The sequence below is a fragment of the Perissodus microlepis genome, chromosome 2 (assembly GCF_051167445.1).
Source record: "Perissodus microlepis isolate ML-2025 ecotype Zambia chromosome 2, ASM5116744v1, whole genome shotgun sequence".
Taxonomy (NCBI): domain Eukaryota; kingdom Metazoa; phylum Chordata; class Actinopteri; order Cichliformes; family Cichlidae; genus Perissodus; species Perissodus microlepis.
In genome coordinates this window covers 8,695,156-8,709,707 of record NC_140462.1, presented here as the reverse complement: position 1 = coordinate 8,709,707, position 14,552 = coordinate 8,695,156, and the positions used below count along the sequence as shown (strand labels likewise).

General features: G+C 38.4%; 2 protein-coding genes across 2 annotated transcripts; one reads left to right on the top strand and one right to left on the bottom strand.

Moving 5' to 3' along the window:
• The first annotated feature begins 32 nt into the window (after window positions 1-32).
• On the top strand, window positions 33-3,174 carry glod5 (glyoxalase domain containing 5). The gene is made up of 4 exons (XM_084943805.1): window positions 33-1,585; window positions 1,977-2,132; window positions 2,352-2,507; window positions 2,637-3,174. The coding sequence occupies exons 1-4, from the start codon at window positions 1,529-1,531 to the stop codon at window positions 2,778-2,780; spliced, it is 513 nt and encodes a 170-aa protein (XP_084799931.1). The 5' UTR covers window positions 33-1,528; the 3' UTR covers window positions 2,781-3,174.
• A 6,788-nt stretch (window positions 3,175-9,962) lies between these two features.
• irg1l (immunoresponsive gene 1, like) lies at window positions 9,963-14,026 on the bottom strand. Its single transcript, XM_084938698.1, has 6 exons — window positions 13,714-14,026; window positions 13,169-13,223; window positions 12,849-13,036; window positions 12,459-12,551; window positions 11,704-11,909; window positions 9,963-11,200 (listed from the first exon to the last, which is right to left on the bottom strand). The coding sequence occupies exons 1-6, from the start codon at window positions 13,729-13,731 to the stop codon at window positions 10,273-10,275; spliced, it is 1,488 nt and encodes a 495-aa protein (XP_084794824.1). The 5' UTR covers window positions 13,732-14,026; the 3' UTR covers window positions 9,963-10,272.
• Between the last annotated feature and the right edge of the window lie 526 nt (window positions 14,027-14,552).

The window sequence follows — 14,552 nt, the reverse complement described above, 5'->3', positions numbered from 1 at the left end:
CACTAGTTACACCTTGATGGACCCCCACCCCAATTTGACTCCCGAACTGCCTTACATCTTCATGGCACAGATTCAATAAGGTGCTAGAAACATCTCTCAAGAGATTTTGGCATCGTCATTGACATGACAGCGAGACTCAGCTGCTGCACATCCATGATGCAAATCTCCCATTCCACCACATCCAAAAAAATGCTCTGTTGGATTATGATCTAGTGACTGCGGATGCCATCTGAGTAAGGCGAACAGTTTATGATGATCTGAGCTTTGTGACACGGTACTTACCCTGCTGGAAGCAGTCCTCTGAAGATTGGTACATCGTGGTCATAAAGGGACGGACATGGTCAAGTGAAACAACGTTCAGTTGGCACTGAGGGGTTCTAAGTGTGTTAAGAAAATATTCCCCACACCATTACAGCAGCAGCCTGAACTGTTGATGTGAGGCAGTTAAACTGTTGATACATGCTTTGATGGCATTTATGCCATATTCTCATCCTACTATTTGACTATCGTAGGAGAAATCGAGACTTATCAGACCAGGCAACATGTTTGAAATCTATTGTCCAATTTTGGTGAGGTTGTGTGACTTATAGCCTCCGTTTCCTCATCCTCTTCCTATTGGCTTTATCAGTCTAAAGCAGCCTAGCCATTCTCCCCTGACCTGTGACATTAACTATGTATTTTTCACCCAGAAAACTGTGGCTTACTGGACATTTTCTCTTTTTCAGACCATTATCAGAAACACTCAGATCAGCCCATCTGGTACAAAGAGCAATGCAACTTTCCATGTCACTTATACACCTTTCTTCCTGATTATGATGCTTGGCTTGAACTTCAGCATGTGATCTTGACCATATCCACATGCCTAACTGCACTGCAAAGCTGCCATGTGATTGCCTGATTAGATATTTGCATTAACAAGCACTTGAACAGGTGTACATAATGAAATGGCCAGAAAGTGCACTTTATTTGTACTTTGCCAGTCATTTATTAACGGTACTCTGAGCAGATCCTTAAAGCACCCTGTGATCAGAACAAGTAGATGGATCATGAGCCTGCCTGTCAGCAGGCTCTATATCACCCCTTTGTTTGAAATTCAATACTGCAAATGTTATAAAGGTGGAATAGTGTGAGCATTGTAATGTGTGCATTAAATGATGGGCTTAGTGTACTTAGTAGTTTACCCTGAGCACCGTCCTTATTTAAATAGAGGAAAGCAGTACAGCAATATGACCTCAATAACAATAACAAAACTCAGACTATTATTTACATTAAACGCATGATTACACTTTACGGCAGGGCAGCCGTACCTGCACAGGTGTACCTGTCAAACGATTAGTGTTGTTATTACCCCTCAGAATCCCAGCCGACAGACAAAAAACAATGGTCCTTGTTTATGCCCATGCACTCTGTATAAACTGCATGTTTCGACAAGCAAATAAACCTACGGCCATTGTGCTGTGGTAAATGTTTCACAGGACACGAGTGGAAAAAACGAGGAAGTAGCCTACCGCTGTCACATCACGGCAGGATGGCGCTCCGGGCAGCTGGAGGTCGTTTATGGCATTTTCAGAAGAGCTGTCGGAAGGTAAAATGCGCTATTATCTGGCTAAAGGGCTAACAGTGCACACCTATCACCACTCTTTTCCCGTAAACTTTGGCAGGCTGCAGATGTTTAGACGTAAAAACAGTTTAGACTTCCGTTTTTAGGGAAGCGACGGAACCGAGTTGTGAAGTTGGTTAATGGTGTAAGTGGCTCGAGTTTATATTGACGAGCTAAGGATATGAGCTAACAAGCTACGAGAGCTAAATCGATTTTTTTAAACCAGTATATACGGCTTCCTTTCACCTCTCACACGTCTACGGGCTGAAGCACACACTCACCACGGAGTGTCGCTGTTCGCACTCAGCTCAACTACAGCCACTTCGATTCATGGCGACAACTCCTAAATCAAAGTTTGTTCTCTTTTCTCTTGTAGATTACCAGCTTTCAAACACTAGGAACTGTCAAATACAAAAGAAGCTGTCCCGTTGAAGTGAGCCATCTGGATCATTTGGTGCTTACAGTGAAAAGTGTGCCAGATACCATCAGTTTTTACAGCTCAGTTCTTGGCATGGAGGTGGTCACTTTTAAGGTATGCACAGTAAAAACCCATTGCTTTTATTATTAATTCTGTTGAGCATGTTTCTATTAAATACGCTTGTTTATTATAATGACAAATCATTGCATTGCAGTAGAAAAAGTGAACTGCCATGGTTTTTAAAAAAATGTCCACTAGGTGGCATGCTTTGATTGTGAGTCTTGAGCCTGGAGTCTTCTGTACACCCACTCACATCTTATCTGCATTTTCAAGGGAAACCGCAAGGCTCTGAGCTTTGGGCAGCAGAAGTTTAACCTTCACCAGCGGGGGCAGGAGTTTGAACCAAAAGCTAAGCATCCAACCTCTGGCTCTGCAGACTTGTGCCTCATAACCAAAACCCCTCTAGCTGAAGTAGCTGCTCATCTTAAGGTAGTTCACACAATTCCTTAAGTGGTTTTGATTTTACAGGTCACATTATGTAACCATTTTGAGGAAAGGAAGTTAGGAAAAAAAATCAGGGCTTGTTAAAATGGTCTGTGTCCTTTTCTCCTCTTGCAGGCTTGTGAAGTCAAGATTGAAGAGGGTCCCGTGGAGAGGACGGGGGCTGTGGGGACCATCACCTCGCTGTACTTTAGAGATCCTGACCAAAATCTTATTGAAGTGTCAAACTATAACCAGTCAACAGCAAAGGACTCTTCTTGATACTTCTTTGGCCTTGGTTACTGACATGTCAAACAACTCACCAGCCCACCAAACTCATTCTAGTCTGGTATACAACGCAAAATTATTGCTTTTACTATAATTGTATTTAGTTTAAACTGTTATTTTAGAGTCTGTTATGAGTCATTAGGACAGGGTGTGGGTGTTCAGCTCTGCTTAAGTTTCTGTTTTAGTTGTGTTTGGACAAGGCAGTGCAGGCACAGTTTAGCAGAAAAAGTGAAGAATACTACCAGAGGATGTTTATCCACAAGTTTAAATGGGCACTTGTGAAGGTTTTTATATAACTCTGTCTGTGACATTACTTTGCAGAGGAAAATAAAAGGTTATAATGTGCACCAAAGGCTCTGTTGGATTTCTGCTTCTTTTTTTAAATAAAATATTTGGAAACAAGATAAATATCTGCTCCTTCTGTTACCATTTCTTGTGTTGTTTTTGTCACTATGAGTTCTTAAGCCATTTATTAATGGAGCACTACAGTTGCGTTACTCAGCAATACAGCGTTTAGCTGCACATTAGTTTAAGAGTGAAAAATAAAATCCTGGGATTTAAGTTATTTACATGCAAGAGTAGTACTAAAACCATTTTATAAGTGTGCTGTGGTAGAGGCTGTTAGTTAGATAGTTACGGCACACTAACATAAGGCATCTAATCAGATGAATTTGTTGGAGAAGAATTACAAAAAGGTCTGATGTCGACATTATGTAGTCAGTGTTGATTTATCGAAGAGCCAAAACACTGAAATGGCCAAAACATTTGAAAAACCCTACCTAAAAAAGCGCTGTATGAACTAAAGTACTGTGCCACTTTCACGTTGCATCTGCAGTAGCTGCTTGGCCACGGAAATCCACGCCATGAAGCTCCCGGAGTGCTGTGTTTGTGCTGATGTTAATGCCAGAAGAGTTTTGGAGCTCTTCTGGCAGCTTATATTGAATTGCTAAAATTACTGCTGTATACTGAACTGTATATAATAATAATACATTTTATTTAAAAATAGCGCCTTTCAAAGCACCCAAGGACACTGTACAACAGATAAAAACACAGAAACTGGAAATATACACAATAATAAAAATAACAGATAAAAGTTAAGAGCATACAGAGGATATAACATAATATTGAAGCCTTTTCATGAACAGATAAGCCCTTTCTCTAGCTTCTCAACCCCACAGTGAGACCATTTTTTGGCTCACATATGTTATATAACAATAAAGAATATGTTATATTCTTTATTGTTGCTTCAGACATACACAATGTCCCATTTAAACATGGCACATGAGCTACAGTTATGGCCCAGAGTTTTGGCAGTGGCACAAAGTACATTTTTCATGCACTTTGCCTCTTTAGCTTTTGTTTAGATTATTATTTTTATTTAATTTTTTTTACACATTTCTATGATTTAGTGAAGAACAATCACAAGGATGTTATAAGTTAAAAAAAAAAAACTTTATTAACAAATAAATACAAATTTAGTTCTGGTAGTGGTGCCACAGCTATTGTCATCTTTTATATTCTCATTTTTTTCCCCATTCAAAGCATTCAAACGTGTGTGATTTCTTTTCATGTCTGAAACAAGACACTACAGATGACACTACAGTTGCTGCAACCCAAAACTGCACACCAGTAATTCACGCTTAGAGTTCATGGAGTAGTAAATATACAAGGGCTGTGTTACATTTCAGTTTTACAGGGAAGTTTGCCTTTAGTTATAGTAATTCACCTTGTTCCTGAAAATCTTCTTGACTACCTTAGGGACCTCAACCATCCATATTAGTGAAGGGCCATTGAGTCTTCAGATGCCTAACAATATCCCCCAGCTCAGGTTAGCGGTTTCTCTTTAGTCCTGAGCATGAAGGCCTTCATTCACTTCCTGAGTCATCATCTTGTGTGTCAAGGTTCGGTCACCAAACACTCAATGGTCAAGTCTCTTTCCAAAAGGAAGCCTTGAATTCATTTTTCCAGGGAATACATTACAGCTACTTCCTTGCAGATTTGTTTAGATTTTGAATTTCACATAGTCTTTATGCTTTAAGCTACAGGCTATTTGACTCAAGTTTTTACTCATGAAAAACTGAAACGAAGTCTTATATAACCTGATTTCTTTCTCCAGAGCTCTCAGTCAGTTTGCAATTCTCCCATTCAGGACTTCCCCTTAAAGTTAAAGTGACGTTTGCATAACAAACATACCTTTTATTGTCTTCCACTGATTTTTAACCCTTTAGCATGAATGCTCATTGTTCTAGTTTTTTGTTTTGTTGTCAAGGAAAAGGCCCACTGATGACACAGATAACCCCCTTTAAACACCCCCTCTGCTACCTGACAACAGAAGCAGTATCGATGAGCGTGGGGAGGGTTGATGTTGCATCACCGTTATATTGTCTGTTTTGATGTGGGTGTAAAAAGTATAATAGCTGAACCTGTGGTATTCGTGCTTATTGTGTTTGAGTTCTCGGACTTGTTGATCTGTGTGTCCCAATACAAAAGGATTCATGTTGCATCATATTAAGGGTTTTCCTCATCGTAGATGATATTTTTAGCTGTAATCCTTTTCATGATGAAACAGTGTAGTGTCCATAGGAATGGAATTATAATGAATGATGTGTGATACAATGGAGCCTATCCCAGCTGTCATAGTGCGAGAGGCGGGGTACACCCTGGACAGGTCGCCAGTCTGTCGCAGGGCTCCTTCCTTCTATCATTTCCTTATTATTGTTATTGCTCATGTCAGTAATATTGTCTTTATAAGCGCAAGGACCAGGTATGAGGAAAAAAAACGATATTTCCCAGGACTATTTCGTGTTTTATAACATCTTTTTATGATCTTTATTCCACATGATAACCCCCTCAAACACACAAATTCTCTGTTAATATTTGTGTGTAGTTTTCTAACTTTGTCTGGCTTTTATCCACTTCAACAGCTAGACTGGATTGTAGTTATATAAGAATGATTCATCAACAAACTTTTTTTTTTCAGTTGCAAAAGGCCAGCACAGCAGTTAAGAATGTAACAAGTCTTTATCTGTTAAACCCAAAGTCTTTCCTATCTCACTAATAGTTCTTTTTTTTTGGCAATTATTTGCTTGCATCAGCACATTTTATGACCTTTACTTCAACTGATAGTGTTAGTTAAAGTACACAAGCATATTTGTTTTTATAATCAAATCAGATACTAAAACATGCATTTGGCTTTTAAATTCTCTAATGGGTGCGATTAATTTATTGACAAACCAGTTAGGCTCTACTTTATTGCATTACTAGCTGGCGGACTGTTTAAGCACCTCTGGGATATGTAACACAGAACATGTCAGACAATTCTTTTTTTTTTTTTTTTTTTTGCGTTTTTTGTAATTATATTTAGATGAAAACACACAAACAGAAATACTGAAATTATCTTCTTTGAATGACAATAGAAACAGATATATAGATTAAAACCAACAAACTTTTACACTGTTTAGCAATCCATTGCTCGGAAATGCACAAAGCATTGTTAACTCTTAATACACTGTATATACAGCAGCAATACAGGAAAGCATTCGTTAGATAGAACCCACTTATGTTCCCTTTGTAATGAAACTTATTATCTCAAAATATTGATTTCTTCATGAATCAAGATAATAATAACATACATCTATATTACAAATATTAAAAATAGTGAAATGGCTCAAAATTTATTTTGCTATATTTGAGCTCTGCAATATGCAAAATGTAGATTTTTTTTTCATATTTTGGTTTGAATATATTTATGTGCAAGAATATTTGTGTTGTTCTTATGCTTATGTGTTACTATAAAATAAATGTATCCAGCAGTTCATAATATCAGCTCCTACAAGTGTTAGCAAACTCTCACCTTTTTTTTTTTTTCCGTTGTGAAAGGCCAACACAGCAGTTAGGAATGTAAGTCTTTATCTGCCAATCTCAAAGTTTTTCCCACCTCACTAATAGTTCTTTTTGTTGGCAATTATTTGCTTGCATCAGCACATTTTTGGACACACGTTTAGACCTCACATTAATAGCTACTAAAGGGAAAAAATAGAAGAGCATTATCCAGCCTTCGTCTTATAAAGGAAAAATGTTAAAAATTCTGTTGCGTGCCCACAGTTAAAGAAAAATTTACATAAATAAAACACAGTTGTCTGTTATGAAACTGTTTATCAGCGATATAAGACCCTATTGAACCGAAAAACAGAACAGACATTGTGTTTTAATGATGTTATTATTATAACTGAAATCAAAACGCTCTTCTTTCTGCTAAACAGTGGACCACATCTGCCCATAACACTATTTATTACTTCATTTACTTAAATTATTACTTTTGAGCCCTTGGTGATAGAGGGACATTTTTTTTGGAATTATTGTAATTTTTAAATGGTTCATCAAATATGTTTCTTAAATATTGTGTATTAAGGTTCAAAGTTTACATTTATGTCATACCTGGATTGGTTCCTTTCAAATCCATTGCACTGGGGTACAGAGGGAAAATGACAAAAACTGTCTTTATCAAATACTTATTAAAGACATACCTTTTATGATCAGATAATACACCATAGTTTTTCAGTTTTACATAGTTATATAGTTAAATGTTTCCATGTGAAATAAGACACTTAATGAACTGACAACCTGTTCAGGTGTCCCTTCTTGCCCTATGATAGATAGGTGGGACCCCCCCCCAACACAACCCTGAACTGGATAAGTGAAAGAGAATGGATAAATAAATGAATAAGAGGTTGAATAAGAGACAAAGGTTTATGAGATCGGGGAAACCACTGAAATTGCACCAAATGTTATTCATTAACGATCCAAACACAGACACCTTTGTCTATTGCAGTTCACTGTGTAAGACTGAAGTGGACACATCACACACATAAGCTCAAGGAGCAGGAACAAGGAAACCAGCCTACATTCCCCAGCACTATTTTGCATTTTATCACATCTTTATGTTTGCACTCCAAATAAACACACTTGAAACATAAAACCAGCTATCAACTTTTTCTTTCACTCTGTAGATGTTCTGATGGTGTCAGTTGAAGTATATGTGCATATTTCTTCTTATAATCAAATCAGATACTACAACATGTATTTGAACTATCTAATGGGTGTGATTCATTTATTGACAAACCAGTAAGGCTCTACTTTATTGCATCATTAGCTATCTAACTCTTTAAGCACCTCTGGGATATGTAACACAGAACATGTCAGACAATGCTTTTTTTTTTTTTTTTTTTGCGTTTTTTGTAATTATATTTAGATGAAAACACACAAACAGAAATACTGAAATTATCTTCTTTGAATGACAATAGAAACAGTTATATAGATTAAAACCAACAAACTTTTACACTGTTTAGCAATCCATTGCTCGGAACTGCACAAAGCATTGTTAACTCTTAATACACTGTATATACAGCAGCAATACTGGAAAGCATTCGTTAGATAGAACCCACTTATGTTCCCTTTGTAATGAAACTTATTATCTCAAAATATTGATTTCTTCATGAATCAAGATAATAATAACATACATCTATATTACAAATATTAAAAATAGTGAAATGGCTCAAAATTTATTTTGCTATATTTGAGCTCTGCAATATGCAAAATGTAGATTTTTTTTCATATTTTGGTTTGTATATATTTATCTGCAAGAATATTTGTGTTGTTCTTATGCTTATGTGTTACTATAAAATAAATGTATCCAGCAGTTCATAATATCAGCTCCTACAAGTGTTAGCAAACTCTTAACTTTTTTTTTTTTTTCAGTTGTGAAAGGCCAACACAGCAGTTAGGAATGTAAGTCTTTATCTGCCAATCTCAAAGTCTTTCCCACCTCACTAATAGTTCTTTTTGTTGGCAATTATTTGCTTGCATCAGCACATTTTTGGACACATGTTTAGACCTCACATTAATAGCTACTAAAGGGAAAAAATAGAAGAGCATTATCCAGCCTTCGTCTTATAAAGGAAAAATGTTAAAAATTCTGTTGCGTGCCCACAGTTAAAGAAAAATTTACATAAATAAAACACAGTTGTCTGTTATGAAACTGTTTATCAGCGATATAAGACCCTATTGAACCGAAAAACAGAACAGACATTGTGTTTTAATGATGTTATTATTATAACTGAAATCAAAACGCTCTTCTTTCTGCTAAACAGTGGACCACATCTGCCCATAACACTATTTATTACTTCAGTTACTTAAATTATTACTTTTGAGCCCTTGGTGATAGAGGGACATTTTTTTTGGAATTATTGTAATTTTTAAATGGTTCATCAAATATGTTTCTTAAATATTGTGTATTAAGGTTCAAAGTTTACATTTATGTCATACCTGGATTGGTTCCTTTCAAATCCATTGCACTGGGGTACAGAGGGAAAATGACAAAAACTGTCTTTATCAAATACTTATTAAAGACATACCTTTTATGATCAGATAATACACCATAGTTTTTCAGTTTTACATAGTTATATAGTTAAATGTTTCCATGTGAAATAAGACACTTAATGAACTGACAACCTGTTCAGGTGTCCCTTCTTGCCCTATGATAGATAGGTGGGACCCCCCCCCCCAACACAACCCTGAACTGGATAAGTGAAAGAGAATGGATGAATAAATGAATAAGAGGTTGAATAAGAGACAAAGGTTTATGAGATCGGGGAAACCACTGAAATTGCACCAAATGTTATTCTTTAACGATCCAAACACAGACACCTTTGTCTATTGCAGTTCACTGTGTAAGACTGAAGTGGACACATCACACACATAAGCTCAAGGAGCAGGAACAAGGAAACCAGCCTACATTCCCCAGCACTATTTTGCATTTTATCACATCTTTATGTTTGCACTCCAAATAAACACACTTGAAACATAAAACCAGCTATCAACTTTTTCTTTCACTCTGTAGATGTTCTGATGGTGTCAGTTGAAGTATATGTGCATATTTCTTCTTATAATCAAATCAGATACTACAACATGTATTTGAACTATGTAATGGGTGTGATTCATTTATTGACAAACCAGTAAGGCTCTACTTTATTGCATCATTAGCTATCTAACTCTTTAAGCACCTCTGGGATATGTAACACAGAACATGTCAGACAATGCCTTTTTGCATTTTTTGTAATTTTATTTAGATGAAAACACACAAACAGAAATACTGAAATTATCTTCTTTGAATGACAATAGAAGCAGACATATATATTAAAAGCAACAATCTTTTACCCCGTTTAGGAATCCATTGTTTGGAAAAGCACAACTCTTAATGCATTGTATATACAGCAGCAATACTGGAAAGCATTCAGTAGATAGAACCCACCTAATGTTCCCTTTGTAATGCAACTTCTTATCTCAAAATACTGATTTTATTATTTTATTTTATTTTATTATTATTTAATATTATTATATTATGTACATATTTTGATTTGCATATTTTTATGTGCAAGAATATTTGTGTTGCTGTTAGGCTACTGTGTAACTCCAACAAAACCAAAGTCTATTGCAGTTGTGAGAGAAGGTTCCTGCAGTCCCTGAGCTGGTCCAGGTCCTCCACCACTTCAATCAGCCGCTCGACCTTCTCTGAGGGAAGCACCACCTCTGCGTTGCTCCTGAACTTCTTCCTCAGGCTGTCGTTGGACAGTGGATTGCGCCAGTGACCGTAGAAGGTGTTGCAGCGTCCCTTCACAGTGTCGCCCCCAACCAGGGTTAGCTGGACTTCACCGTACATGCGGTTGAAATTAGCGGGGTTGTCATTGGGATGCTCCAGGCGAACACGGCTCAGCAGAGCGTGCAGGTCAGGGCGGCTCATGGCAACGGGGGTGAAGGACTGCACAGTCACTTCTCCATCCAGGAGAGCAGTGCAAGCATTGAACTGGAAGGAGTGGCGTGCCTCGTGCTCAGACTCTGGGAAAGGTCTGTTTATGTACTTCGATTTGGGGACTCTGAGCAGGATGTCCTCCACCTGAGCTGGGGAGACAGTGCCAGGGCCAACTCCAACGAGAACCTTATGGACTGAGGCTGCAGCATCTGCCACCCAGTGCATCCCCAGATGAGCAGGGAAGCGTTTGAAGCCAATGTCCTGTTCCTCCAGCAGGAACATATGGCTGTCATTACCGGGTGATTGTAAAGGCTGTGGTACATAATCTTCATAAAAAGCACTGAAGCCGGCTACCCCTGCAACAGCATCTAGGACCAAAGGACTTGCCTCTAAGCCTCTGGAGGCCAGCAGAGCTGCTTCTAGGCCCAAACGGGAGGCATTGCCAATGTGGAGGGGTTTGGACTGAGTGGCAGCATTAGCCATTGGGGCTCCTGCTAGAGAAGCAGCTATAGCCAATGCATGACTGCTCTGGATGGGGTCCAGAGATAAGAGGCGTGCACACGCAGCAGCACTTCCCATGGTGCCTACCACACTAGGAGGGTGGAACCTGTTGGAAAATTCATCAGAAAGAAACAGAAACTTTGGTTAGATGTTTTTAAATTTTAAATGGGTGCTACATATCGTAATGGTCATAATAGAGCTCCTGTGTGAAAGATTGTTTTTCCAAACAGCCTCTCACTTGTGTAACTCAGCTCATTTCATGAGTGGTAAGAGATTTTTAGTCATTTTAGTAATCAACAAGCACATAATGTGGTGACACATTTGAGGGTGTAAGCACATGGCAAAAAGAGTCCTCTGTCATATTCTGCTCCACATGGCTAAGCAGTGCTAAAACTACACACAGAGTCTCAGCTGTCCACGCATGAGCATGAAAAGACGCCTTTTAGAGCTTGTTGACACAATTCATAGAGCGTGCATTACACCTCCGCAGCCTGCTTGGAAACTGCAGGGTAGAGATCAGCAGAGCCAGAGTCATTTATGCAGAATCAATGATACAATCAGTTAAGGATAGCATAGTGTAATGTAGCTATAGAGCTCTAAAGCACTCACCTCTTGGGGATATTGTGGGCTTCATTAGAGAACCTCAGTAGTCGGCCTTGAATCTCAATGCCAACATTGAAAGCCAGTAAGAAGTCCAGGCCACTGGGCTTATTGTTAGCTGGCATCATGTCACTGAGAGCTAACACAGCAGGAAGGACAGCTCCGGAGGGGTGAGTGGCAGGGTGCCACGTATCATCAAAGTCCATGGAGTGAGTCTGAACCAAAAAGATTTTAATGATCAAATGATAGGACATCAAAACCCAGCACAGCATTAGTTTAATGTTAAAATGAATTAGATGGCTACTGATACATTTCCTGAGCTGATGGCAAAAACAGGTTCTTGCTGTAAGAGATATAACCCAGTACCAAGCATCATGTTTGTGCTTAAATGATGTAATTTAGCTCTCTACACCCAAATTATTATTTTTAGTGCGCACACTCTTCCTGGCTAAACTCAGTCACAGGCGGTTTTTCATTAGAAAATCCTCTCACTTTACAATCTTTTACTGTCTGAGACTAACACAGGCAATAGAAATGAGTTTGGCACCCTGATGGCATCTTTAAAAAGCAATGTTTGCAGATGTCCTGATGTAATGATGGAAATTTTTGGGCTTTTCCACCAAGTCCTGCTTTTGTTTACCGTCCAGGATTGGACCAAAAACTGAGCACACACACATGCAACTTTTTAGGAGTGGTACGGGTTTCTGTGCACGTGAAATTGTCTGGTGCACGCTGACACATCTGTTCCACTTATTCATACTCACCGCCACTCCGTTGACAAAAGCTGCCAGTATCGGGGAGAGTCTGATGCCCCTGTGTCCATACACAGAGCTGGTGTCACCAGGAGCGTACATGTTCTGAGGGGAAGCGACGGAGACAGGTAAGCACAATGCAACATTTGACACTCTCAGTGTACACAGTCACACACACAAACACACACAAACTAAATGTTTAAAAGCTTTAAATAACGATGGGACCTCAACAGGTTTCTTTGTAAGTTATATGACAAACACCTAAACTAAAAAAATCATCAGAAAGAAAATTAAAAAAAATAAAATAAAAGGTGAGGCTTCTGCTTTCACCTGTCTCACTGCCTTATATGGGAGGAAACATTAATAAGAAACCTTTATTTTTAATTCCTTTCCCCAACTCACCTGGCAGTGCTGGAGGGCCAGTTCAAACACATCTGTTGTGCTTCCGATCAGCCCAACTCCAATGCTGTCCAGCACCATTCTTTTACTGCGGTGCAGCACTACAGGGGATAGATGCTGGGGCTTAATTTCACTGATAAACTTCCCAAAACTGGCTGTGACTGTGTCCTCGGGCGCTGGCTGCTTCAAGACTGCAGGGAGGAATGAATGAATGAAAGAAGAATGCAATGGGGGGGAAAAAAAACACGGTCTGGACTAAGCAAAAGGAAAATGTGAAACAGAGAAATGTGTTTCCTGGTGAACTGACACAACAAAGGTTTTACCTTCCACTGCAGATTTATGGATTGCTCTGGCAGCCCACACAGGTCTAATGGCTTTCTACAGGACAAAGAGCGCAGAATATTATTAGCAACACCCATGCTGAAATTAACACGCATTGTACTTTCTTTTTAAAACATCTCAGATCTATTACGCGCTCTAGAGACAGTTATTTTCTACTCTGGCTTTGTTAAAGTCTCAGTGGACATCGGCATTACTGCAATGAGTAGAACTCAGCCCGTGTGACTTTTTTTGAAAGAGCTGTTGTGCTGACACGATGCTGCTGTAACAGGTGTAAGACAGCATGACTAACCTGCTGAAAATTTACCAAGAGCTCATTTAAGTATCACTCTGCTGTCTACTCAGAGAAACAACTACTCACTGCAAAAATATGATATTAGGATTTATGTTTTTCTTATTTACTAGACTGAATTAAGTCTGCCAGACAATTTTAAATTAAGACTTAACTTAATTAAATTAAGTTGATTGGACTTATGAATATAATGTTCTCTACTAAAAATAGTAATACAAAAATAACTTTAACTTTTACCTTTACAGTTGAAATCATGGTTCCAGTCTGGTGTTTCTGTCAAGTTGACTGTCCTTCTTTCTCTTTCTTCTCAATGCAGCAGTTTTACCAGCAGCACTTTGTCAGGGATGCTGATGCTTCTAAGTGTGAGACGATACCTGCCTTATATAGTCTAATCTTATACCTGACTCAAAGGAACAGGGAAGGGCAGGCATATCCATAACAAAGACTTATCATTTAAAAAAAAGGAATTTCCACTGTGGGCAACGTCTTCAACATCACCATCGTCACAGCAGGAGGAGGAGGAAAGATTTACTTTACTGTCCAAAGTGCAAAGATGATGTCACATCTAAGGGCTTTGGGACAGGGGAAATTACAGCAACTCCTCCTACATGTAGCAAAGCCTTATTTATGTCAAACTGTCATTCCTGCTTCACAAGAGTTTGCCTGTTCATCTTTCTAAAGATTCTCTGCCAGGTATGACTTTATTTTCACTTTCTTTATTACTTTATTATTTAGAGGAACATGTAACCCAGCTACAACTTAAAAAGCTGTGCTGATTAAGATGATGTTTTTACATGAGCTAAATAGCTTTACTTGGTTAAAAATATGTAACCATTTAAAGTTAAATATGAGCTAAATGACTCTATCTAATTGATCTAACAGATCCTGTTTTCTGTTAAATATTCAGTAAATGTTTTTCATTAGATATGAATAAAATTCCCTGTTAGTGCTCAGTGACAACTTTCCAGATACTGGAGCAGGAAAGTTGAATACGAGTTCTCTGTGTGTCTCTGCTGCCTTTAGGAGAGCTTGTAATGACAGCCCCTCAGCCTTAAATGTTTAGTGAGTTACATATT

What these genes read in the sequence shown, in the direction of transcription:
- glod5 (XM_084943805.1), top strand. Translation starts at nt 1,529, where the DNA reads ATGGCGCTCCGGGCAGCTGGAGGTCGTTTATGGCATTTTCAGAAGAGC. An exon ending in TGGAGGTGGTCACTTTTAAG is followed by an intron (nt 2,133 to 2,351) that starts GTATGCACAGTA and finishes TGCATTTTCAAG; the next exon opens with GGAAACCGCAAGGCTCTGAG. An exon ending in AAGTAGCTGCTCATCTTAAG is followed by an intron (nt 2,508 to 2,636) that starts GTAGTTCACACA and finishes CTCCTCTTGCAG; the next exon opens with GCTTGTGAAGTCAAGATTGA.
- irg1l (XM_084938698.1), bottom strand. An exon ending in TGGCCCTCCAGCACTGCCAG is followed by an intron (nt 12,552 to 12,848) that starts GTGAGTTGGGGA and finishes GCTTCCCCTCAG; the next exon opens with AACATGTACGCTCCTGGTGA. An exon ending in GCCCACAATATCCCCAAGAG is followed by an intron (nt 11,201 to 11,703) that starts GTGAGTGCTTTA and finishes ATTTTCCAACAG; the next exon opens with GTTCCACCCTCCTAGTGTGG.